This window comes from Castor canadensis, chromosome X (genome assembly GCF_047511655.1).
Source record: "Castor canadensis chromosome X, mCasCan1.hap1v2, whole genome shotgun sequence".
NCBI classification, from domain to species: domain Eukaryota; kingdom Metazoa; phylum Chordata; class Mammalia; order Rodentia; family Castoridae; genus Castor; species Castor canadensis.
Window position 1 is genome coordinate 98,597,633 of NC_133405.1, and position 24,542 is coordinate 98,622,174.

A 24,542-nucleotide genomic window follows, 5' to 3' on the forward strand; every position below is an offset into this window, starting at 1 on the left:
TGCTACTTGCATATACATGTATAAGCAGGGTTAGACTCATTAACCAGTACCCCCCAGAGTACAGTGATATGCGCAATTCCTTTTGCCTTTAAATTCTATTCATTTCCAAAGTGCCTTAGGTCACCAACTCCCCTCAGGTCCTTGCATACATTTGTAATTCATTTAGATTCTTTTGTCTCCGTCTGCATTCTATTCTGGGATCCCCTCCTCCCCTTCTTTTTCTTTCTTTCTTTTTTTTTTTAAATCAGTATACATTAAGGATTAGTCTTTGTTTTGTAAAGTTCTAAGGGTTTTGACAAGCGCATAACAACATCTTGTATCTACCATTACAGGACTATTCACAATAGTTTCAGCACCCTCGAATTTCTCTGTGCTCCCTTCCTCCTCGAAACTACTGATTGTTTATTGACTCTGGTTTTGCCTATTTTAAAACGTCACATAAGTGGATTCATGCGATATGTAGCCTTTTCAAACTGCTGCTTTTAGGTAGCAGTATGCATTAAGGTTCCTCTGTTTTTTCATGGTTTGTTAGCTTCTTTCTTATCACTTACTCTTCCATTTATGGAAGAGTTTGTTTAATCATTCACCTATTCAGCTACATCCTTAGTTGCTTCCAGGGTGATTTTTTTGTTTGTTTGTTTGTTTTTTTAGTTTTTCTGTTTGTTTAGTGAAAGTGGTAGTAAAATTTATTAGGCAAGGAATACACTTTCAATTTGAGACTCAAGCAGGAGATGAAATTGACTTCTTCCAGCTTCCAGTTTTTGAATAAAGCTTGTATAAACTGCTGCATGCAGGTTTTTGTGTGGACGTAAGTTTTCAGATCAGTTGTGTAAATATCTAGAAAGAGCTTGTAAGACCATGCTTTGATTTCTAAGAAACTGTTAAACTGTCTTCCAGGGTTGTGCGTCCCCAGTGTAATGGATAGTTTGTTGCTGGTGCTCCACATCTTTCCCAGCAATTGATCTTGCTAGTGTTTTGTTTTTAGCTATTCTGTTTAGATGTGTAGTGGTAGCTTGCTTGCTTTCTCTCTCTCTTTTTTTTTTTTTTTTTTTTGGCAGCACTGGGGTTTGAACTCAGGGCCTTATGCTTGGTAGGCAGGTGCTCTTACTGCTTGAGCCATTCCTCCAGCTCTCATTGGTTTTAACGTGCCTAATGATAGTGTTCAGCAATTTTTTAGCGGCCTGCCGCTGATCATCTTTTACATGTTTATTTGCCGTGTATGTATCTTCTTTGTAGAATTGTGTGTAGATTGTTTGCCAATTTTTTTTCTATTTTTGCGGTACTGGGGTTTGAACTCAGGGTTTCACACTTGATAGGCAGATGCTGTACCACTTGAGCCACTCCACCAGCCCTTTTTTGGGTATTTTTGAGACAGAGTCTCGGGAACTGTTTGCCCTGGGCTGGCGTTGAACAGTGATCATCCTGGTCTCTGCCTCCCTAGTAGCTAGGATTACGGACATGAACCACCAGCACTCAGCTGCTTTTTTTTTTTTTTTTTTTTTTTAACAGTGCTGTAAATTGAACTCTGCCTCCCATATGTGCCACCAGCCCATGTTTGTCTATATTAACTGGCCTATTCTAACATAGACTTAAAATACTTTCCCCCACTGTTCTCCAAAGTATAAAATTACATTTTACTTCATTAGCATACATGCATTTGTGGGCAGAATGTATATATGCATTAAAATGTTAACTCCTGGGCTGGTGGAATGGCTAAAGTGGTAGAGCGTCTTTCTAGCAAGTGTGAGGACTGGAGTTTAAACCCCATTACTGCCAAAAAATACTTAATTCTTAGAGCTAATCCCAAGTATGGCCAAAATTAGAAAGTGTTAACTCACTGGTTGTGATGGTGCCTGCCTGTAAACAGTGCTCAGGAGAAGGAGACCCAGGCAGGAGAATCTTGAGCTTAAGGCCCAACTGGAACAACATAACAAGATCCTGTCTCAGAAAAAAAAAAAATCCTGTCTCAAGAAAAGAAATGTTAACTAAAGCTTAAACTTCATGAAGCAGTGTTTGTACTTACTCCCTGGAACATGCTGTCCTATTTCACACCCTGACCTGTGGTAATCTCAGTGTCCTACAAACTTAGAGCACCCATACCATGCCAATGCTGGTCCTTCATCCCTTCACACAGCCCCCTTACATGATTATGCTTCCTCCACCCCTTGTCCACACAGCTCATTTCTCTGGTCATCTTTTCTCTTTGCCCCATCTGGACATATGTGAGAAAGGCTCCAGCATTGTGAAATTGAGTCATGAGTAAATGAGTATTCTTTAACTTAAGGCCTAGGCTGGCTGTAGACTCAGTGCCATAGCTGAGGTGTCTGCAGTTGTCAGGGCTTTCTGAGCATAGGAGTTTGGAATATCATAATTCAAGCCTGCTTTACTCCAGTCCCTGATAAATAGGCAGTCTGCCACAGGGTGCTTTGTGGGAGTACCTGCTTTTCCATGTCTTCCTTGCCTTGGCCTGTGGGACTACCTTCCTGAGCCTATTTGGGCTCTTCACCAGGTTCATAGTGTCATCCTACATTATTGTTCCTGTGCAGTTTGCAGAGCAGTCTCTCATGAAGAATGCCATAAAAACATCGGAGGAGTCATGGATTGAACAGCAAATGTTGGAGGACAAGAAACGAGCCACAGACTGGGAGGCCACGAATGAGGCCATAGAAGAACAGGTGGCTCGAGAATCCTACCTGCAGTGGCTGAGGGATCAGGAGAAACAGGCCCGCCAGGTCCGAGGCCCTAGCCAGGTACGTCTTAGACTCTGTCATTGGCCTGCCCAAAACCCCAGTAATTCCCACATTTTGCCTCAAATAAGCAGGAAAAAATGAAGTTGTTTTGACATCAGGGATGGAGAGAAGCTACCAGTTCCATTGTCACTCATCTTGGTCTTAGTCTTGGCTTTGTGCCTTGGAAGTCTCAACACTTGTGCAAAACAAGCTCTAAAGGAGTGATGGAGAGCAGCTACTGCTGCTGTGACACACAAAAGTGATGGATAACTGCACAAAGACAAGCTTTTGTTGAATACCCTTGCACACCAGCTTCCATAGTGAGGATACAAAATCTGGTCCAGCCCTCTCTGCCTTCAGTGGTCCAGCTATTGAAGGAGACAGACTCATCATCACTGGGGCCCAATGAACCTGACTGCAAGACCAGTGGAGGTGGGAAAGTTGGGGAGGACCCAGGGAAAGGTTTTATTGTAAGAGTAGGGAGGGGGAGGGCAGACAGGCATCTGAGAAAATAAAGAGTTTAGAGTGATTGTAGATACTTGAAAGAGCTCTTAGAATACTGGAATGCTTTGGTGAGCCCAGCAGGCCAAGATCCCTGTCCTTGTGATATAGAATGAAACAAATAATCAAAATGAGTAAATTAGTTGAGAGGTGCCATGGAAGAAGAATGGAGAGTCAGGATACAGGGGATGAGTAGGGCTCAGTGGGGATAGGTGATAGCTCACAGTATTAAACAGTGTGGTCAGGGTGGGCCTTAGAGGACGTAATACTTTGGCAAAAGCTTGTAGAAGGGGAGTACATTAGCTGAGTGCCAGGACCAGGAAGGCAGAGGACCAGGCCAGCACATCTGATGTGACTCAGGCACAGCCTGTAGTAAGACCAGTACGGCTGAACAGAATGTAGTAGTGGATGCAGTCAGGGATTAGTGGGGTCAGGTTGGGTGTGGTTTGTGGGCTATAATGAAAGCTTGGGCTTTTACTCTGAGTGAGACAGAAACAATGGGAGAATTTTGAGCAGAGGAACGGTGGGATCTGAGTTAGAACTTTACAGGATCCCCCTGACTACTGATTGTAGAATTAGAGTCAGATGGGGGACAAAGGAGGAAGCAGGGGCCCAGTGAGGAGGAAGCTATTGTAGTAGTCCAGGTGACTGGTAATGGTGCTGGCTGCGGTAGTGAGAAGGGGTTGGATTCAAGATCTCTTTTTGGGAGTACTGGTGTTTGAACTTAGGACCCCATGCTTGCTAGGCAGGCAGACTCCACAAGCCTTTTTTTGTGTTGGGTTTTTTTTTGTTTGTTTTCCTTCGGCGGCACTGGGGTTTGAACTCAGGGCCTCAAGCTTGCTAGGTAGCCGCTTTACCACTTGAGCTATTCCACCAGCCCTTGTGTTGGGTATTTTTGAGATAGGGTCTCACAAACTTTTTTGCCTAGGCTGGTCTCTAACTGCTATCCTTCTGATCTCTTGCCTCCCTAGTAGCTAGGATTACAGGTGTGAGCCACTGGTGCTCCAGTTGATTCTTGAAAGTAGAGGGAGTAGAACTTCTGTTAGTTGGCTTCAACAGAGTGAGAGAGTGAGTTTAAGAAACTTAACCTATGTCCTGTGAGGCACCCTGGGGTCCATTTTATGAGTGGGAATGACAGGGATATTCCCTGTCCCTGTATCATAGCCAGGAACCTGAGAAGGGAGGAGTACTTGGGTCTGGGGCTCAGAATTGTAGTGGCTGGTGTAAGTCTTTACTATATTTCCTTCCCTACCACAGCCCCGGAAAGCCAGCGCCACATGCAGTTCTGCCACGGCAGCAGCCTCCAGTGGTCTAGAGGAGTGGACTAGCCGGTCTCCAAGGCAGCGGAGTTCAGCCTCATCACCTGAGCACCCTGAGCTGCATGCCGAGCTGGGCATCAAGCCCCCTTCCCCAGGCACAGTCTTAGCTCTTGCCAAACCTCCTTCACCCTGTGCACCAGGTCAGTGACTTGATTGCAGGATGAGAGCTGGTGTTAGGTCCTGCCTGTGTGTGTCCTGGGCCCTACCTCTGAGTGTTCATCTACCTTAGGTACAAGCAGTCAGTTCTCGGCAGGGGCTGACCGGGCCACTTCCCCTCTCGTGTCCCTCTACCCTGCTCTGGAGTGCCGAGCCCTTATTCAGCAGATGTCCCCCTCTGCCTTTGGTAAGTTTCCTCTGGTGATTGGCCATTTGGGAGTTGGGAAGAAACAGCAAATCCTAAGAGGGGGTTTCTAGAGCTTCTGGACATCTCCCCATGAAAAGAAGTCAGAGGCACCAGGGTAGTTTTTCAGGCCCAAGGAGTTTTCCCCACAATGGGGGTCTAGTGGGTTCTCACAGGCCTGGGGGGAACCTATGAGAGAAAGTGGTAACAGGGACCTGTTGGGGTTTCTCCAGAGCCACGAATCAGCCAAGAGCAAGGGTGCTCCATCATCCTTTTCCTCTTCTCTCTTCTGCCCAGCAGGTCTGAATGACTGGGATGATGATGAGATCCTAGCATCGGTGCTGGCAGTGTCCCAACAGGAATACCTAGACAGTATGAAGAAAAACAAAGTGCACAGAGACCCACCCCCAGACAAGAGTTGATGGAGACCCAGGGACTGGATACCATCTCCCAACCCTGTACTCCTGCCCTCTGGTGCCACCCCACGTTCTTTGGCTTTCTTCTTCCCTCTTACCTCCTTCCCTTCTTCCCTCTCTTGCCTCCTTTCTACTTCTGTCTGGCTGGCCCACCCTGCGCTCCCTCTCATTCCTGCCACCACTATTCATCTCCGCCAGCTGATGTGCCCTGTTGCCCCCTGCACAGCACCATCCCTGCATTCCACAGGGGACTCTGGCAAGGGTGCCAAAGGTAGGCGAGAGGCACACAGAGAAAGACCACCTGGCAGCCAGGCAGCCCCAGAGGAGAGAGACAAAGGAAAGTCTCCTGCTCACCCTTCTTCTGAGATCAGATAAGCTTGTCACCCCTCTCCCCACAGTGATGCCAGGGAGGTGGGAGGAAGAAGTGGGAAATTTCCCTTCCCAGTACCCTAAGAATGTCTGAGCCTTCAATGTTGAATTTTTCTTTATTAAAATGTACTTTTATCTTATAAAATCAACCAATCAAAAAGATGTAAACGACAGCATTGGCTCTGTGAAGGCGGCATCTTTCTGGTTTGGGGGCAGGCAGGCTGGCCATGTGGCATGGAGGGTACGCAAGGACGTGGGTTGCTGCTGTTTTCTGGCCTCCAGCTCCTTGGAGGTGGACAGAGGGCCTAGGGTGTAAACCAGGGTGGCAGGACAGGAGTGGCAAACGTCACACTGGTTTTTGGACAATGAGACCCTGACCTTGCTGCATTCCTTTTGCTTCCACCACCACCACTAGTCTCTGGAATCTTGAGGTGGGGGGGCATCTTTGGAGATCATAGCCGCCACCCAGGATTTGAGTGTAGGGCGTGGGAGCAGCCTTGGCAGATGGGGCACCCGTGCCCTGCAGGTGTTGACAAGATCTACCATCTGTAATGTCCTTGGCACAATAAAACCAAATGTCAGTTTCCCTGAGCTGCTCTGTTCTGTGTGGGGCAGGGGATGGGTGGGACTCTGGGAAGAGGAGGTGATGACACAGGGCTCGGCTTGACCTCTGAGATCCACATGATCTCCAGTACAATGTGTCTGCAAGTTGGGGTTCATACTTGATTAACTGTTTATTAAACTTTCTTCTGGCCAGGTGCAGTGGTATGTATCTGTAGTCCAAGATACTCTCCAGGCTGAGACCAGAGGATTGCTAGAGCCCAGGAGTTCAAGGCCAGCCTGAGCAACATAGGCAGCCTCTGTCCTTTAAAAAGCAAACAAAACAACAAACCACCTTCAGGGTCTGTTACCAAAAAAATCTCTTTTGTCTGTCCCCACTCTTGCCTACCATAATTCCTGGGGGGAGGGTTGGGGAATGGGAGCATGGGACAGAGATTGAACGTCCCATCTGAATTCCAACTGCTCTTGCCTCCACCCCCTCCTCCTGTCTCTCACCATCAATGTTTGCTCTTTCTTGTGAATCTGATGGGGAAATGCTTTGGAAATGCACAACTGACACTTGCATTAGCAACATGAGTTTGGTGGAAATGACCAGAGGCACATCCTTGGCTGGAAGAATGAAATGGCTAATTCCTTTTTTTTTGTTCTTCACCAGTCCTCTTGACACCTCTGAGCCTCCCCCTCTTAGGGGCAGGCTGATCCCCAGGTTTTCTCAAAACATCTTTTTTTGCCATGCCTCCTTTATGGGGGTCTCTGTAGACCCCAAGAATGTTTGGCACTGAGGTGGGGGCATGACATACCTAGTGGCTGGCTGCAGGGCATCTGCAATGTAATGGTCAAGCAAGATTTGAAACCTACCTCTGCCTTTTCTAGTCCTGTGTGGCCTTGGGCCTCTTGAGTGTCAAGTGTCCCTTCAACTACAGGGGTGGTGAGTAACCTACTACCTCCTGCTCCCTGTGATTATGAGCATTGACAGAGAATGTATATGGCAACATAATGTACCAGTGGGCATAGTACCCTGCACATTCTGAGAGCACAAATGATTGATTATCCTATTGTAGAAGTTTATGCACCATTTGGTTTCCACCTGCAATTTGCCCTTCCCTTCTCTGAGAGATAGAGGGTCACCTGAGAAGCCATTTGACCCCATTCGCATTTTTACAAATATCAGCAACAACTACTAGAAATACACTTCCTGGCCAGGGGGCTGTGTGTGTGTCTTAAGATCAGCACTCCCACCAAAGCCTGGCAGGCTGATAGTAGACTACTGGTAATGTCGCGTGAACAAGAGAGATCACGTGTTTGCTTTTTGAAAAATGTCTGTGTGTGTGACTGCAGTGAGTCCAAATTTTTCTGTGCATCTCAGTGTGTCTCCAGTATGTGAGAGAGAGAGAGATGAGGGCTTGTTTCCAGGTGTGTCAGATGGTGACTGTGGGACTCTAACAGTTTGTGTCTGTATCTGAGATAAGTGCATGTCTGCGTGGGTCTGTCTGTGACAGTGCATCTGTGGTTTCTGTCTGATGGGGTGGATGTCCGTTTGTGACAGATACTAAGTAGCTATTTCTGTACAGTTTGTTGCAGTGACAAGGCTGCATGTCTGATGGTGTGTTTGTGACTGGGTCTGTCCATGTCCATTTTTTGTGACACTGCCAACCTGTGTGGCTCTCACATCACTACATGCCTGCCTTTGGAACACTGCATGTGTATCTCTGGAGCATCTGTCTCTTCTTGTGACAGACTCTGGGTCCATAATTTCTGGGACAATACAAGTCTTTCTGTGATAGTGCATGTCTGGTGGTGCCAGTGTGTTTGTAACAAGTTTGTCAGTATGTAGCAGAATGTTTCTGTATTGTCACAGTATTGTAAGTCCATGTGAGTTTCTGAAGTGTCTGTCTTTCTATAATGTTGAGTGTCAATTCTGAGACATTACTTTTCTGACTCTGCATATGGTCTAGGACAAGTTCACATAAATGTGTCACAGTGCTTGTTTGTGCATATCTCACGGATTTCTGTGATTCTGGAGTTGCATGTCTGTCTTCCTGGAGCATGAGGCCCTCTCTGGCCATTTTTCATGTAACTGTTTTTACCACTTTTGAAGCCTCTACCATGGCCTCATTCCCTGGTCTCTCTCTCTCAGAAACTCAGCCCCCACAAGAACCAATGCCTCCTGTTTAAGACCCTAGACCCACTAACTGGTCAGGTGTTGCCTAGGTTAAAGGTTGCAAAACACCCCGCAGTGTGAGAATCAGTGTACCTCCCACGGCAGTGGTCAAGGATGTTACCCCTCCCCGAGGACTGGACAGACTCTTTGGGGGGCCTCATTTCAGTTTTCAGGCGAAGGCTGCCGGTTGCTTAAAGAACTCTGGTCCTGGGTGAGAAAGTACCTTTCCAGACAGATTAAGCCCCAGGCCCAGAGTCTTAAAAAATGGCCTGGAGCTATCTCCGTGCTAATCTTGAGGCAGCTACAGCGACGACAAACCAGCTTCCTAAGAAAGGAGGCTGCGCAGTTATTTTTTAAGTGTACACACATAACACACCCCCCCCACCACCACCACCACCACCAACCACCCTGCTCAACCAAAACAAACGCGGGTTGCTGCATAGGGATTCCCAGAACCGGTTTCTTCTCCGTGTGCGCCCCCATCATTTGCATTCAGGCTCCGCCTCCGCGGAAGAACCAGGCGTATTTTGCATAAGAGGGCACTTGAAGTGTTGAGGGTGGTTTGCAAATAAGGGCTAGTTCCGATTGGCTGGGGTACAGCAGGTGCCGCGTCAGGATTGATCAAAGCCAGGTGGGCGGGGCTGTCGCTCTGAGCGACTCTCTCGGGAGGCGCGTGCCCCGGCTCAGTAGCGTTGGGGCTGGCGCGCGCGACGAATCTTAACGCTGCGCCGTCTGTGGGCGCTTCCGGGCCACCAGTTTCCCTGCCTGCCACCCTGGCGCCCCCCAGCCCTGGCTCCCCAGCCGCGCTGCCCCGGGCGTCCACGCCCTGCGGGCTCAGCGGATTCAGCGGGCTCAATCTGCGCAGTACCTCCTCCATGTTGACCAAGCCTCTTCAGGGGCTCCCTGCGCCCCCCGTGACCCCCACACAGCCGCCAGGTGAGCGCAGACTCCCCTTCCGCGACAAGGTGGGGTCGGCCGGAATGGTGGGTGCCGGTGCGGGGGCTGGGGAGTCATGGCAAGGCTCAGTACGCCGCCACCCTGACTTCCTCGCCTCCGCCTGCGTAGGAGGCAAAGATCGGGCAGCGTTCGAGGCCGAGTACCGACTCGGCCCCCTCCTGGGGAAGGGGGGCTTTGGCACCGTCTTTGCGGGACACCGCGTCACAGATCGACTCCAGGTATGCACCACGAGCGTCTTCGGAGAGTCAGGTGTGTTTGGCAGGGTTTGGGGGTCCTTGACCTGGGATGCTGGTTGACTCAGGTAGCCTGCAATGTGTGAGGTAGGGTCATGAGGACCAGGATGCGGGTTGCTGAGGGGAGGGGGTGCCAGTCGCGCGCGCGCATGCCCGCCCTTCTGTGGCAGTCCAGGTGGATTTGGGGGAGGGAGGTAGGAGGTTTCAGGGCAGGAATTCCGGAGATTTAGGGAGTTAGGCTGGGGAGTGGGGTTCTTGAGGACTCAACCCCAAGACACAGGGGGTATATATATGTATCTATATATATATATATACATGTACATATATGCATACATATATGAAGGTGGGGGCCTAGATGGAGATTTGGGGGATTTGGGAGGTAGATACTAAAAATATGGAGTTGTGAGACCAGGACCCCGGTGCAGAGTTGGGGTGTCCTGGAGATGAATAGAAAGATCGAGGGCTTAAGGTGTCAAGAAATTAGATGTGGATCAGGGGTAGAGCTATTGCCTCTCCCCCCGCATTACAAAAGCAAAAGAGGGGGTACAACTCAATCCCTAGAATTGAGGGGTCCTGATGCCCAAGGAAGAGAGAATCCAGGCCTAAGCATGGTTGGGAAGAAGCAAAATTGGTTCTGGGGGCTATGAAGTGGAGGTTAGAAGTCCTGGCCTATTATATGAGGTGTAGTGTGTTTGAGAACCAGAAATACTATGGTACTGGCAGGTGAACACAAAGGAGGTGGAGGGTTTAGATTGTCAGGTGTCTGTGAGGGTCTTATGCTGGCCTCCTTATCTCGGCTCTTTTCTCCAGGTGGCCATCAAAGTGATCTCTCGAAATCGTGTGCTGGGCTGGTCCACCTTGGTGAGTATCTTTGATGTCCTCCTTGACCTGAACTTAATCCCTTGGTTTTTAAAGGGGATGTGATTCCCTGGACCTGTGTAGCAGTGAGAGCACTCCCACCAGCCTATGTTTACTCCTTGAGGTGACACAGTTCTGATTCACTTCACTTCCCCCAAAGCCCTGGATTTTCCTCTTCAGATCTCTCATCTTCCTTTCAAGCATTGCTTCGGGGGCTGCCCACAGGGCATCCTGATGGGGAAAGTGGCATAGGTCACTGGTTGCCATGGTGATGCTAGGTGATGCTAGCTGCTTCTCATTGCCTCTGAACACTAACGGACATCAGGGCGGGTCTGGGTAAATTGTAGGGAAAAGAGCGCCCCCTGCGGGCATTTTGGAAACAGCGCCTGCGCAGGCCGTGGGACTCAGAGGAAGAGGGTGCGCCTGCGCAGCAGCAGAATTTGCATCTCCGTGAGAAAACCTGTCTGCGGCTGTGCGGTGTGGCCTCTAAAGGGCCCCACCTCACGCAAGAAGTCTCCTTCTGGCAGTCACTGCGCACAGTTTGGAGGCAAGAGAAGACCCGTTATTAAGCTATTCTAGGTGCTGGGTGGCAGTGACGATCATGTAATAGTTTTTACTCTGCCAGGTCCTCTGCAGTTAGTCACTTTATGCTATTTAACAAATGAATTGTTAACCCATAAAATTGGGTGCTTACTATGTGCTAGGCATGATTATAAGAACTTGAAAATACTGCATTATTTATTAGAGCTCATTTTGTGCTAAGTCCCTATCTACTAATTGCATCCACCTGTTTAACAAATACTGAGTCCTACCCTGTTAACAGGCACTGTTTGGCACTTGAGGTATGTGAACAAAACTGACAACCTGCAGAGCAGGGTGGCTCACCTACGTGAAGGGCAAAAAGTATGAGACTCTATGTGAAAAGTAACTAAAGCAAACAGGGCTGGGGGAATGGGTGGCCCTGAGTTTGAAGCCCAGTACCACCAAAAAAACCTGGACCATTGTAAAATGATAGTGTGTTAGCTCCATGTCAGACCTTGTACTGCAAACTGTTTTCATTTGTTTAACACTTAATTGAGCACTTACTGCCTAAAAGTGCCATTCTAATCTGTGAACAAAGTCAATAAAATATAATACATAATAGTGTTTCTGCAGAAAAATTTTTCTTAAAAATCATCTCCATTTAAACATTTACTGAATGCCTACATGCTAGATGTGTATAATCTCTGCTCAATTCATCTTCTGTATGACTTTGAGGCCTCTCTCCTTTGTGTGTGTGTGTGTGTGTGTGTGTGTAGTTAAACTCACAGCCTCACTTGCTAGGCAGATGCTGTATGGTTTGACCCACACTCCCCAGTTACTTCAAGACATTAAAACTAGGATACTGGCCAGGCGCCAGTGGCTCATGCCTGTAATCCTAGCTGATCAGGAGGATCTCGGTTCGAAGCCAGCCTGGGCAAATAGTTTACGAAACCCTATCCAAAAAAAAAAAAAACATAAAACCGGGCTGGTGGAGTGATTCAAGGTGTAGGCCCTGAGTTCAAGTTCCAGTAATGCAAAAAAAACGGCTAGCATACTAAGGTGGAGGTAGGTTGCTGAAAGCCATAGGCAGGAAGCCAAGGGGCTATAAAATGAACTTGGGGAGAAATTGGCCTCAGCTACTGACTTGACATCTGCCTTCTCTTTTCTCTTTGCTTTTTACCCCCAGCCAGACTCAGTCACATGCCCACTCGAAGTGGCATTGCTTTGGAAGGTGGGTGAAGGCAGTGGGCATCCTGGCGTGATCCGCCTGCTTGACTGGTTTGAGACTCCAGAAGGCTTCATGCTGGTCCTTGAGCGGCCTATGCCTGCCCAAGATCTTTTTGACTACATCACAGAGAAGGGTCCACTGGGTGAGAGCCGAAGCCGCTGCTTCTTTACCCAGGTAGTGGCAGCTGTCCAGCACTGCCATGCCCGTGGAGTTGTCCACCGCGATATCAAGGATGAGAACATCCTGATAGACCTCTGCCGGGGTTGTATCAAACTCATCGATTTTGGTTCTGGTGCCCTGCTTCATGATGAACCCTACACTGACTTTGATGGTAAGGTTTTTAACCTTTAATATTTCTAGCCTCCTTACCTTTGATCTCTAATAGTGTGTTCTGTAACCCTTGATCTACACTGCACCTTTATAAGGTTCTTGATTTCTAGTACTTGGGAGTCTTAGGCCTAGATAGATCTCTAGTAAAGTCCATTTACTGGCAGGGCCCTAGTCATGTTCTGGGCTGTAATTACAGAGAGGAATCCTGAGTGTTCCTTTTTTGCTAGAAGGACCTTACTGATATTTTTTTAAGTGCTTTCATTCTTTTGAGGGGACTCTGACATTTTCGCTGCTGTTTGTCTGGTGATGGGACTCTGCTGTTCTATTTAAACAGCTACTATTCTGGTGACAAGATCTTCCCCTACAGTGAGTTCCATACTTCCCTGGGGACTAGAGATTGAAGAAGGGTATCATCAGAGAGGGATCTAACCCTTGGCTTGTGTGCAGGGACAAGGGTGTATAGCCCTCCAGAGTGGATCTCTCGACACCAGTACCACGCCCTCCCAGCCACTGTCTGGTCACTGGGCGTTCTCCTCTATGACATGGTGTGTGGGGACATTCCCTTCGAGAGGGACCAAGAGATTCTGGAAGCTGAGCTCCACTTCCCTGCCCATGTCTCCCCAGGTGAGGCCTGCACTGACCCCAGTCCAGCAGACTCCATTTTTCCCAAGAACTGGTACCCCCTATTGACTGTTAATATCTCCTTGTGCTTTTTGACCCACAGACTGCTGTGCCCTAATCCGCCGGTGCCTGGCCCCTAAACCTTCTTCCCGACCCTCACTGGAGGAGATCCTACTGGACCCCTGGATGCAAACACCAGCTGAGGAAGTGCCCCTCAACCCCCCCAAAGGAAGCCCCACCCCCTTGGCGTGGTCCCTGCTTCCCTAGGCCCACCAGGCTCCCACTGGTTGGAATCCCATGGTCATGCCACAGGGATAGATGGACATCTGTTGACCTGGTTATACAGGTTGTTAAAAATCCAGTATTACTAAGGTCAGGGATTAGGGTTCAGGGGTCAGAAGATGAGCCAAGTCTGCCCAGTTCCCATCCCAATCCTGTGAAGAAGCCTTCCTCCCAGAACCTGTGGTCCCTTATTCTGGAGGGGGAAATTCCTTGCCACTTGTTCTGTTCAGGATGTTGATTTGGTTGGAGATTTCCCTTCTGAGCCCTAGGGCTCTTCATTCTGACAAGTTGTAACCCCTACACTGGCACCTCCTATACTACCACCACACAAACTTAGACACTTAGTTCAAATGCTCTCACTTGGGCAAGGGTGCTTTCCTTAAAATACCCCAGCAGCTCTTTCTTTAGCAAAAGGGCCCTTTCCCCTAGCTGAGGGTCCCATGTATTCAGTCAAGCTGCTTGCCTATCTCATCCCAGAATTGCTTATTCTGGGGGAGGTAATGCCCTATTGGTATCCTAGGGCTCTGTGTGTGGGTGTTGGGTTTTCTTTTTTTTTTTTTTTCTTTTTTGGTGATTTTTGGTGAGGGGACCCTAATGTTACCCCAAGTGCTCTTATTCTGGTGAGAAGAACCTGACTTCCATAATTTAGGAAGGAATGGGAGATGGACACCACCGGACACCACCAGAGACAAAGATGGGAATGGATGGTTTTGGGGGGGATGGGCTGGGGGAAATGTCCTGCTGTTTATTCTCCTGGGGTCCCCCCTCTCCAACTTTTGCTGCCTCCTACTGAGCCAGGATTGTCCCATTGCTAAAATGTAAATACTTGTGTACTGGAGGTAGGAGAGCTACAAGTGTGCCCTCCAGTCCCTTCTACCCCTGCCTGGATTATTTAAAAAGCCATGTGTGGAAACCCACTATTTAATAAATAAAATCACAAGCGACTGACCATGTGTACAGGCAGGTGTTTGTGGAGCATGTACTGTATGTGGAGCCTACGGTAGACTACTGGAAGGAAGAAATTCCTTCCTTGTTGAAGAAATGCCCTCTCAGAACCAAGAGTGGTGGTACCCCTCTAATCTCAGCACTGAGGCTGAGGCCGGAGGTTCCAGTATAGAGACCTTGTCTCAAAAGAAACATTCCCTTTAGGACACTGACAGGACTGGGGCTCTAAATCTTGTGAACCCTTGTATTCTCCCTACATGATCATCATTCTATCTTGCTGTCACTTGACCCTGCCTCAGTTCTGCCTCCCTCATTTTCCTATCTAAAATCTGTCAGGGCCCATTCCCCTAGCCAAGAGTCCCATATATTCAGTTAAGCAGCTTGCTTATTTCATCCCAAGAATTGCTTATTCTGGAAGGAGGTAATAATATCCTATTGGTATCCCAGGGCTCTGAGTATGGGGTTTTTTTTGGGGGGGTGATTTTTGATACAGGGGCCCTACTGTTGTGCTCTTAATTCTGGTGAGAAGAACCTGACTTCTATAATTTAGGAAAGAATGGGAAATGGACACTATCAGGAATTGTAATGTTCTGTGGAGTTTCTCTATTCATGGAGAGAGTTCATGATATATTGAGGTGGGGGAGGTTTTCTTTCTTCCTAAGCAGGTGCTCCATCACCCCTTTTTTTGTGTGGGGTTTTTCCAGGATAGGGGCTCCCGAACTATTTCCCCGGGCTGGCTTTGAACCGTGATCCTCCTGATCTCTGATTCCTGGGTAGCTAGGATTCCATGCGTGAACCCCCGCGCCCATTCGGGAGGGATTATGTCAGAACATTCTGAGGACGTCAAGATACTCTATCAGAACTCTGCCTTCACACTCGTATAACTCAAGTGGAAGGCTTGGATGTGCTCGCCAGTTCTTCACCTGTCCCCAGCGCCTCTTGGCTCAGCCACTCGCTTGCCCCGCCCCTAGAAGTCTCCGCGGACCCTCGAGGAGGCGGGATCTGGCCGGGAAAGAGGAACTTCAGTCCAACCACAAAGACCTAGGAGTTCCTGATACGAAAAAGGGCGGTGTCATCTGCAGGTGTTGCCAATAAAAGAGCAGAGGTGACGGAGTCCCTAAACCAGTAAGGTCATGAGACAAGATGGGCGGGGGGGTATGGTGTTCGGGATTAGTTAGGCAGACAAATGGGAGACGGGCAAGAATGGGCCAATGAGGTTCTATAAAGACGGTCGGAGAACCAGCCGGCCGCATCCTCCTGTAACGGTCTGACGGATTTGGAAAGCCCTAGGCCACCATCTTAGCTTCACTCTTAGACGCGGTAGAGGAAGGCCACGACACGGGCCATTCGGGTAGTCTTCCCGCCCTGAACCCAGAGGCCCGGGAGCGGAAGTTACGGACACGGAAGTCGCCTGCTGTTGCCGAGGGGACGGGCCGGGCAGATGCCAACATGGCAGCGGTTGGGGTTGGCGCTTCCACCGCGGCGGCCGGGCCAGGGGCGGTCTCCGCGGGGACGTTGGAGCCTGGGACCGCGAGTGCGGGTGAGACGCGCTGGGGCCGAGCAGTCGACGGCGGGGCGGAGGTCGGGAGCGTTGAAGGTCGGAATGGGTCCTCACTGAAGTGACAGGGAGCATCCGGTATAGACCGATCTATATGTGTGTGTTGTTGGAAAAGGAGAAGAGGACGGAACGGAATAGTGTGTATTAGGGGCAGTAACAGACTGTTCTGAGAATGCCTCCGGGTAGGGTCCCGCATTTGGAAAATAAAGACCTTTCTGAATGTGGAGGGAATCTCCTTTTGGGGAGACTAAGACCACCGAGACCATTCGGAGTGCGGAGTGTGCGGGGCTTCCTTATGGAAGGGAGAGACCATTCCGAGGGCGTGGGAATTCTTACAAGGGAAAGACTTCCGACGGTGGTGGTTCCTTCCTTGTAAATTGTCAGGGTGGGGCAGGTTCTTCCTTGTGTACCAGCGGGTCCATTTTGAGGACGAGAAGGGCCTTCATTATATGGGGAGAAAAATGTTCTGGGGAGGTCCCTTCCTAATGGAGGTAGAGCTCATTGTATATTAAAGTGGGAGGGATTCTTCCTAGTATGTCAGAGAAAGAACATTCTGAGGGTACCGAGTCCTTCCTTATACTAAAGAGTTCATTGTGAGTGTAGGTAGAGCAAGGAATTATTCCTTGGCTGAGGAGGGAGGGTGTGCAGGGGTGGGAGGATGGACCATGTGGAGTATAGGGAAGTGTTTCCTTGTGTGACTGAGGAAAACAGACCATTTTTGTTGGGATAATGGCTCATCATATAGGGTTAAATCCTTGGGACAATGGGGGAAAATGGAAGAAATAACCATTCCTTAGGGGTGATCATACCTTCTGCAATGGTCCCATTCCCTGTATTGGGATGTTATTCTTCTACATAGGACTATCCCTCATTAAGTAGGAGTATCACCCATAAAATGGGAGTCGTCATAGTTCCTTCAGAGACCACAGACATATGAGTTCATTTGAGGTAATCCATATACGTTCTGTAGCCCAGTGATAGGCACACAGTAAGCACACAGTAAACGTTGAGAATGCAGTTGCTGCCATTCTGTCAGGAAGAGAGTTGCTTCTCAGTGGAGGGAGAGGGAGCTGAGGTGGGTATCCAGGGCCTATAAATTTGCTGACACCTCAGCAGGGATTCCAGGTATGATCTGGACAGTGGGTTCCGCTTCTCCCTTTCTGACTTCCTGCCTTTAGCTAATTGAGTGGAAGCAGATAGGGGTCAGACCCTTATTAGGTCAAGGTGGGCAGGCAGAGGGGGGAGTTGCAGAGGAGCAGGGATGGGTAGTAGTGTGGGTATGCCTCAGCAGCTTCTGACCCCCTCCTTTCCCTGCCCCTTCCATTCCCTACAGCTCACCGGCGCCTCAAGTACATATCCCTAGCTGTGCTGGTGGTCCAGAATGCCTCCCTCATCCTCAGCATCCGCTACGCCCGCACACTGCCTGGGGACCGCTTCTTTGCCACCACAGCTGTGGTCATGGCTGAAGTGCTCAAAGGTCTCACCTGCCTCCTGCTACTCTTCGCACAGAAGAGGGGTACGAGCCAGGGAGGGGGTTGCTGGGTGGGACTTCCCAAGTATGTGTGTGTGCTCACATGGAGGGTTTTCTGGGGAGTACATATATATATATTTTTAAGAATAATACCAGCTGGTGGTAGTGTGTATCTGTAGTTCTAGCTATCCAGGAGGTTGAGTCAGATTACTTGAGTTTAGGAGTTCCAGGCCAGTCTGGGCAACATAGTAAGACCCTGTCTCAAAACAATCCAGATGTGGTGGTACATGCTGTAATCCCAGCTACAAGGAGGGAGGGGCAGGCAGGAGGATCTCCAGTTTGAAGCTGACCCTGGCAAAAGTGGGAGACGGTTATCAAAAATAAACTAAAGCAGAAAGGGCAGAGGGCATGGCTCAAGTGATAGAGCCCTTGCCTAGTAAGCTGGAGGCCCTGAGTTGAATCCCTAGTACTATTCCCAGAAAAACCCAAAATAAGCCAGGCGCCTGTGGCTCACACCTGAGCAACTCAGGAGATAGAATCAGAAGTATCGCAGTTCGAAGCCAACCCAGGCAAATAGTTTGTGAGACCCTATCTTGAAAAAACAGTCAAAACAAAGAGCTGGTGGAGTGGCTCAAGGTATAGGCCCTGAGTCAGTTCAAACCCCAGTACTGCAAAAAAAAAAAAAAAGGGGGAAGTAAAATTATAATACCTAAAAGTCATACATAACTTCAAAAATAATATTAAAAAAATTAATAAATGGTGTTCAAATTTATGATTTAAGTGTCCTGAACGTTTTTAAAAATGTGTTGGTACGTGGCCAGTGTTTTATAATTGTTTGATGTCTTCTAAGTCTATTAATCTCCAGGTTCCCCTCCAACTTTATTTTTTTTTTCTGTCTTGGAAATTAATTTGTTGAAGAACTTAGGTCATTTGTCTTGTAGACTCTTGGTAGTCTGAATTCTGCTCATTGCCTCTCTGTGGTATTATTTAACACGTTCTTCTGTTTTCCATACTTCCTCTAAGTTAGAAGTTGGGTTTACCTACTAATTTAAACATTTCCCTGGAGCCATTGTCCTTTGAGATGTTGCCCAGTTGTTTTTTCTCAAAGCCTTGTATATGTAAAGGATAGAAATTAATGAACTATGCCCAATGAAGTTACATAGAATAAAACCTTTTTTTGTGTGACATTGGGGTTTGAACTCAGTCTCACAATTGCTAGGTGGCTCTACCACTGGGCCACTCCACCAACCCTTTTTTGTGATGAGAACTATTTGCCTGAGGCTTTGAATGGGTGATCCTTCTGATTTCTGCCTCCTGAGTAGCTAGCATTACAGGTATGAGGCATCAGCGCCCTGCAAGAAAACATTCTTACTCACCCTTGAACTCCAGGAACCTGGGATGCAGCAGTTTAGGAAGCCTGCTCTTTTCTTGATTGATTCTGTGGACACTTAGGAAGGAATGCTGAGTCAGGCCCTGGGCTGTGCAGGTAGGTGTGTTAACATCACAGTTATGCATCTTGCCCTTACAAGGTTGATATTTGAGATAGGAAGTCACAGATAGCTAGAGCTCTTGCTCACAATTTCAATTTGTGTTTCTTTTTTTTTCTTTTTTGATTTCTTTGAGAAGAGGTATCCCTGAGCTGCCCAGTCTACTTTTGAATTTGAACTCAGACTTTCAAACTCCTAGGCTCAAGAAATCCTCCCATTTCAGCCTCCTGAATAGCTGGGGCTACAGGCATGCCATCATGCCCTACTTAATTTGTTTTCCTTTGAATTAGCTTGATAGTAAAACCTAACCATGGGCTTCTGATATAGCTCAGTGGTAGAGCTCTCACCTAGCATGTACTAAGACCCTGAGTTCCATCCCCAGCACTGAAGAAATGAAAAAAAAGAAAGAAAAGAAAAACCTAGCCTGACTTGATGTGGAGATCTTGGTATATTTGTGTTTTTAAATTTTCCCATTTTGTGTGAATAGTCACACAGCTCACCACAGAAATACGAATGTGCTGCTTTATGATACGCAGTACCACTTATGTGGGGTTTGTGATGTGATCTGTGGTCCATACACCATGTTACCTTTCTAACACCTGGGAAATGAGAGTTTAGAATCCAGTAATTACGCCTTAAATGAGCACTGTGAAGGGCAAGGGCAGAGTTTTGTGAATGAGCAGTGGTGTGGAGACCACCCACCTCCTTGTCAAAGACTTAAAAGATGAACTGAGGACTAGTGGAGTGGCTCAAGTGGTAGAGTGCCCACCTAGCAAGTTCAAGGCCCTGAGTTCAATCATCAGTACCACCAGATTTTAAAAAAAAAAATAGGCCAGCTTCTGGTGGCTCATGCATGTAAATCTTAGCTACTCAGGAGGCAGTGATCATAAGGATTGCAGTTCAAAGCCAGCCTATGCAAATAGTTTGTGAGACCCTATCTCAAAAAAATGCTTCACAGAAAAGGACTAGTGTAGTGGCTCAAAGAATAGGCCCTGAGTTCAAACCCCAGCCATTCCACCAGCCTAAAAAGGGGCTGTAGGTCAGTGGTAGAGCACACGCTTAGCATATTTGAGGGTCCTGGGTTCAATCCCCAGCACCAAAAAGTCTAAAACTTCCCCTCTGTTCATGAGATGGCCTTCTACCCAAGCTGAAGGCTTTGTACTTCATAAGCTCCTAGTTAATGATGATTAATTATTTCATTGTACAAATGTGTTGAGTGCTTGCCCTGAATTGAGCTCTATGCCAGGGAGATAGGCTCTTAGATAAGTGAAATGTAGTTGATGATTAGAAGACACAGTGTTATGGATGATTATCTTATGGCCATTTCTCTTCTTAACAGTGGTGAAAATAGAACCTGAGGCCTCACATAACTGCTGGGCAAGCACCCCATTAAACTGAGTATCCGAAAGGCTTCTTGTGGACATGGTTGTACTGTAGGGGAAACTGAGCACAATGGCTGAAGGTATAGAGTGCAATGCTTAATATGCACAAGGCCCTGTGCTCCATCCCCAGCACCACAAAATAAAAATAAAAAAGGACAAGCCTGGTGTGGTGGCTCACGCTTACAATCCTAGCTACTCGGGAGGCAGAGAGGAGGAGGATTGTGGTTCAAAGCCAGTCTGGCAAAAAGTCTGCAAGACTCTATCTCAGCCAATAAAAAGCTGGGCACAGTAGCATGTACCTGTTATCCCAGCTACACAGGAAGCATAAAAAAGAGGTTTGCAGTCCAGGCTGGCCTGGGCATGAAAGTGAGACTATTTGAAAAATAATGAAAGTGAAAAAGGGCTCAAGTAAGTAGAGCAGCTGCCTGCTAAATGCAAGGCCCTGAGTTCAGACTCTAGTACTGCCAAAAAAATACACACAAGGACAGACCTCATTCCAGCCCCCAGGGAGCCTGAGGGAGTAAGGGTAGGTGTAGGGCATGGAGGTGGATGCAGGAACCGGGCCTGGTCCCAGTCGCTTTAGTTGTCCATGCTGAAAGGGCTGTCTTCCTCCCACCTAGGTAACGTGAAACACCTGGTTCTCTTCCTCCACGAGGCCGTCCTGGTACAGTACGTGGACACACTCAAGCTCGCAGTGCCCTCTCTCATCTATACCTTGCAGAATAACCTCCAGTACGTGGCCATCTCCAACCTCCCAGCTGCCACTTTCCAGGTGAGCCCCAAACCAAGCATGGCCCCAGGGAAACTGGCTGCTTGGAGGATATCGTGTGGGGAGGAAGGCAGGCTGCAAAAAGCAGGAGCTGTGTCACTTTCAGAATGTTCTTAGAACTCCCTTGACCTCAGTTCCTGCATGTGTGAGAATGAGGGCTAGAAATAATGATATCTGCTAAAGGGAATGCTAGGTTGATTGAAAGAAATACCTGGAACTGGGTGTGGTGGCGCATGTCTGTAATACCAGGAGGCTGAGGCAGGAGGATCAAGAGTTTGAGGTCAGCCTAAGCTATATAGCAAGACCTTGTCTCAGAAAAGCAAAAAAAAAAAAGAATTAGGACTCACTGGGGATGTAGCTGTACTACCAAAAAATATATATAAATAAACTTAAGGCTATTTGTGGGAAATTTTGTACGATGTTAAAAGAGCCTAGATGCTGGGGCCAGGTTGCTTGGATTCAAATGTCTGCTCTGCTACTTTTCAGCTGTGTGATTTTTGGGCAAGTCGCCTAACCACCTCTCTGTGCCTTAGTTTTGCTCTTCTTCCTTTTTTTTTTTTTTTATGGTTTGTTTGGTTTTCGGATAGGGTCTCACTATGTAGCTGGATTCCAGGCTGGCCCGGAAATGCTTATTTTCCTCCTGCCTCGGCCTCCAAAGTGATGGGATTACAGGTGTGCGCCACCATGTCTGGTTTACTCCTTTTTAAATTGGGGATTACAGTGGTGCCCACTCCTATGTTAGTTTTGAGGATTAAATGAACTAATTCCCATATAGTACTGAAATCCACACCTGGCACATAGTTATATGTAAATATTTGTCAGCTTTATTGTTTTATGGTTGATTCATTTGTATCAAGCCCTCCCTCATCACAAAGCCCACCATTTAGTCATCACCTACTGTGAGGTGTTTTATATACCTCAGCCTTATTTTATAGAGATGAGGCCAAGGCCCAGATAGCACAAGTACTTTGTCCCTGGTAACACAGCCAGGAAGCTGGATTGGGATGTGGAGTTGGGTGTGGCCTGGGACTTCCTGACACAGCTACCTTTCTGTGTACTCTCTGGTTTTGTTGTCACGTACCCCACCGTATACTTTTCATTGTGGCTGGAAGCCCACAGTGGATGCCGTCCCCTGTGTGCATGTTGGGGGTCAAGATCAGCACTCAGTGCCTTCCATATGCTGCTTGCAGGTCACTTATCAGCTGAAGATCCTGACTACAGCACTGTTCTCCGTGCTCATGCTCAACCGCAGCCTCTCACGGCTGCAGTGGGCCTCCCTGCTACTCCTCTTCACTGGTGTCGCCATTGTCCAGGCACAGCAAGCTGGTGGGGGTGGCCCACGGCCACTGGATCAGAACCCTGGGGCAGGCCTAGCAGCTGTCGTGGCCTCCTGTCTCTCATCAGGCTTCGCAGGTGTCTATTTTGAGAAGATCCTCAAAGGCAGCTCAGGTTCTGTGTGGCTGCGCAACCTGCAGCTGGGCCTCTTTGGCACAGCACTGGGCCTGGTGGGGCTCTGGTGGGCTGAGGGCACCGCCGTGGCCCACCGCGGTTTCTTCTTTGGGTACACTCCTGCCGTCTGGGGCGTGGTACTAAACCAGGCCTTTGGTGGGCTGCTGGTGGCTGTTGTTGTCAAGTACGCTGACAACATCCTTAAGGGCTTTGCCACCTCCCTGTCCATTGTGCTGTCCACTGTTGCCTCCATTCGCCTCTTTGGCTTCCACCTGGACCCATTATTTGCCCTTGGCGCTGGGCTCGTCATTGGTGCCGTCTACCTCTACAGCCTTCCCCGAGGTGCAGTCAAAGCCATAGCTTCTGCTTCTTCCTCCGCCTCTGCCTCTGGACCCTGTATTCACCAGCAGCCTCCAGGGCAACCACCACCACCGCAGCTGTCTTCCCACCGTGGGGACCTCATCACGGAGCCCTTTCTGCCAAAGTCAGTGCTGGTGAAATGAGGGCTGGTAGCGGTTGGGGGAAACAGGGAAGGGGACTGGGGTGAAAGGTGTTGGGCATCTGCAGGACCCAAGTTGTAACCAGGTCCTGGCTCCTCTGGGGTTGGAAGACAGTTTTTTCTCCCAGGTCATTACTTCTGGAGGGGCATGGGACTGGGGCTGGATGTCACATGAACCCTTCCTGATATACTGAGTGACTCCCCTCCCCTGGAGGGGGGTTTTAGAGCCTCTTCCTTTGCCCTAGTCCAACCTCTTCAGAGACAGGGTTGGGGGTATTGCATTCAAGGCTTTTTTGTCTGCCCACTGCCCTTTGCTGGGAGGTATCCTCTCACATCTGGGGCAGTCCATCCCAGCCATTCCTCCACTTCTGTAAGGACAGACTGAAGTCCTGCAGCTCTTCAGTAATGACTAAGGCCTACCTGTGGGATTCAGTTGCCCGTTTGAGGACTTCTGTCCTCCCTGACCACCACTCTGGATCATGTTAGCAGCTTGGTGTCTCTCTTGTGGCCCGGAGACCCTTGAAGACAGGTCTATTGCAAGTGCCCAGGGCAAGGAAGAAACACCTGCTGAGAGTTCAGCAGCATCCCTTCTGGAGGGAGGGTGCAGTAGGGGTGTTCATTTTTTAGTGGTTTAGAGGCTCATGGTGTAACCAGATCATTAATGATCCAGAGTGTGGGAAAAATGGGAAGGGGAGGTCCTCAAAATGGCTGAATCTCACTGAATTGAAGACACTGGCAGTTGCCAGATACAGGGTTATTTTCTGAGACATCCGAAGGGAAAAAATAAAGCTGCCAGTCCCACTCTTGCTACCCCGTTGACTTTATGAGGCACCCTCACTTCATAGGGGGTTGTCTCAGGTTAAACCATGGAGCCTGCTCCCTGCACTCCCCAAAGCTTATTAATTCCTTAACTGTATCCCAGGGTGTGTGTATATGTATGTGTGAGCGTGTGTGTGCATTTGTGCGTGTAAGGAAAGTGCCTGGGCTGTCTTTGCTATATGTAAATAGGGCCATTGGATCTTTATTTTTGATTAATTTGTTCTGATTTTTTGGTTTGTTTTATAAAGAACTGTAATGAACAAATGTCAGGATACCCAATGCCAAATAAAGATGTTGTATTTATTTAGTCCATGTGTAGCTTTCTGACCCAGGGGCCCCATGATCTCCACATAAGCACAGTTACTAACCCCAGGACTACCAGCCTTACTACCACAACCCTCACTTGCTCAGGAAACCCACCTTCCAGCCCACCCCAGCTTTCTGTGTTTCTCTTTCCTCCCCATTCCCACCACAGGTTGCTCACCAAGGTGAAGGGTTCGTAGCCGCCGGGATTGAAGACGTTGGCCTGGCCCTGTTCTCTCTCCTTGCCCTGGCCCAGCTGGGACCAAACTTGATCAGTATTAGGGGTAGGGTGAGGTAGACATGGAACCCCCTCTCCATGCTACCCCTGCCCCCTGCAGAGCTGACATGACTAAGCTCTTTGTTAATGACCCACCTCAGCTCCTGCTACCCTTACAGTATTTCTTATTCTGCAAATAAAATGTTTTGCATCTTG

General features: G+C 48.5%; 3 protein-coding genes across 10 annotated transcripts in view; all 3 read left to right on the top strand.

Moving 5' to 3' along the window:
* Otud5 (OTU deubiquitinase 5) overlaps nucleotides 1-6,265 on the top strand; it is a 32,773-nt gene extending 26,508 nt beyond the window's left edge. For 4 of the 6 annotated variants that reach the window (XM_020172577.2, XM_074063346.1, XM_020172584.2 and 1 more), the window contains 4 exons: nucleotides 2,547-2,750; nucleotides 4,488-4,689; nucleotides 4,779-4,892; nucleotides 5,187-6,265. In XM_020172577.2, coding sequence (XP_020028166.1) covers nucleotides 2,547-2,750; nucleotides 4,488-4,689; nucleotides 4,779-4,892; nucleotides 5,187-5,311 — 645 coding nt within the window. In that variant the 3' untranslated portion in view covers nucleotides 5,312-6,265. The remainder of the gene's footprint in view (nucleotides 1-2,546; nucleotides 2,751-4,487; nucleotides 4,690-4,778; nucleotides 4,893-5,186) is intronic. The other 2 variants (XM_020172578.2, XM_020172583.2) reach the window with 1 other exon arrangement.
* A 117-nt stretch (nucleotides 6,266-6,382) lies between these two features.
* Pim2 (Pim-2 proto-oncogene, serine/threonine kinase) lies at nucleotides 6,383-14,371 on the top strand. Its single transcript, XM_020172557.2, has 6 exons — nucleotides 6,383-9,332; nucleotides 9,462-9,571; nucleotides 10,397-10,447; nucleotides 12,153-12,525; nucleotides 12,972-13,148; nucleotides 13,249-14,371. Exons 1-6 carry the CDS (start codon nucleotides 9,272-9,274, stop codon nucleotides 13,410-13,412), a joined length of 936 nt encoding a protein of 311 aa, XP_020028146.1. The 5' UTR covers nucleotides 6,383-9,271; the 3' UTR covers nucleotides 13,413-14,371.
* A 781-nt stretch (nucleotides 14,372-15,152) lies between these two features.
* Nucleotides 15,153-24,542, top strand: Slc35a2 (solute carrier family 35 member A2). Of its 3 annotated transcripts, none has more exons than XM_020172559.2 (5): nucleotides 15,153-15,912; nucleotides 17,264-17,446; nucleotides 20,891-21,042; nucleotides 22,820-22,972; nucleotides 24,282-24,542. In XM_020172559.2, exons 1-5 carry the CDS (start codon nucleotides 15,822-15,824, stop codon nucleotides 24,405-24,407), a joined length of 705 nt encoding a protein of 234 aa, XP_020028148.1. In that variant the 5' UTR covers nucleotides 15,153-15,821; the 3' UTR covers nucleotides 24,408-24,542. The 3 variants fall into 3 exon arrangements, with proteins under 3 accessions (XP_020028148.1, XP_073919448.1, XP_020028147.1); XM_020172558.2 differs by having other exon boundaries at nucleotides 15,236-15,912; nucleotides 22,230-22,972; XM_074063347.1 differs by lacking the exon at nucleotides 17,264-17,446 and having other exon boundaries at nucleotides 15,167-15,912; nucleotides 22,230-22,972.

Excerpts from the sequence above, each read along its gene's own strand:
- Pim2 (XM_020172557.2), top strand. The coding sequence starts at position 9,272 with ATGTTGACCAAGCCTCTTCAGGGGCTCCCTGCGCCCCCCGTGACCCCC. Across the intron at positions 9,333-9,461 it reads GACCCCCACACAGCCGCCAG|GAGGCAAAGATCGGGCAGCG; the intron begins GTGAGCGCAGAC and ends CCGCCTGCGTAG. Across the intron at positions 10,448-12,152 it reads TGCTGGGCTGGTCCACCTTG|CCAGACTCAGTCACATGCCC; the intron begins GTGAGTATCTTT and ends TTTTACCCCCAG.
- Slc35a2 (XM_020172558.2), top strand. The coding sequence starts at position 15,822 with ATGGCAGCGGTTGGGGTTGGCGCTTCCACCGCGGCGGCCGGGCCAGGG. Across the intron at positions 17,447-20,890 it reads ACTCTTCGCACAGAAGAGGG|GTAACGTGAAACACCTGGTT; the intron begins GTACGAGCCAGG and ends CCTCCCACCTAG. Across the intron at positions 22,973-24,281 it reads ACGGAGCCCTTTCTGCCAAA|GTTGCTCACCAAGGTGAAGG; the intron begins GTCAGTGCTGGT and ends TTCCCACCACAG.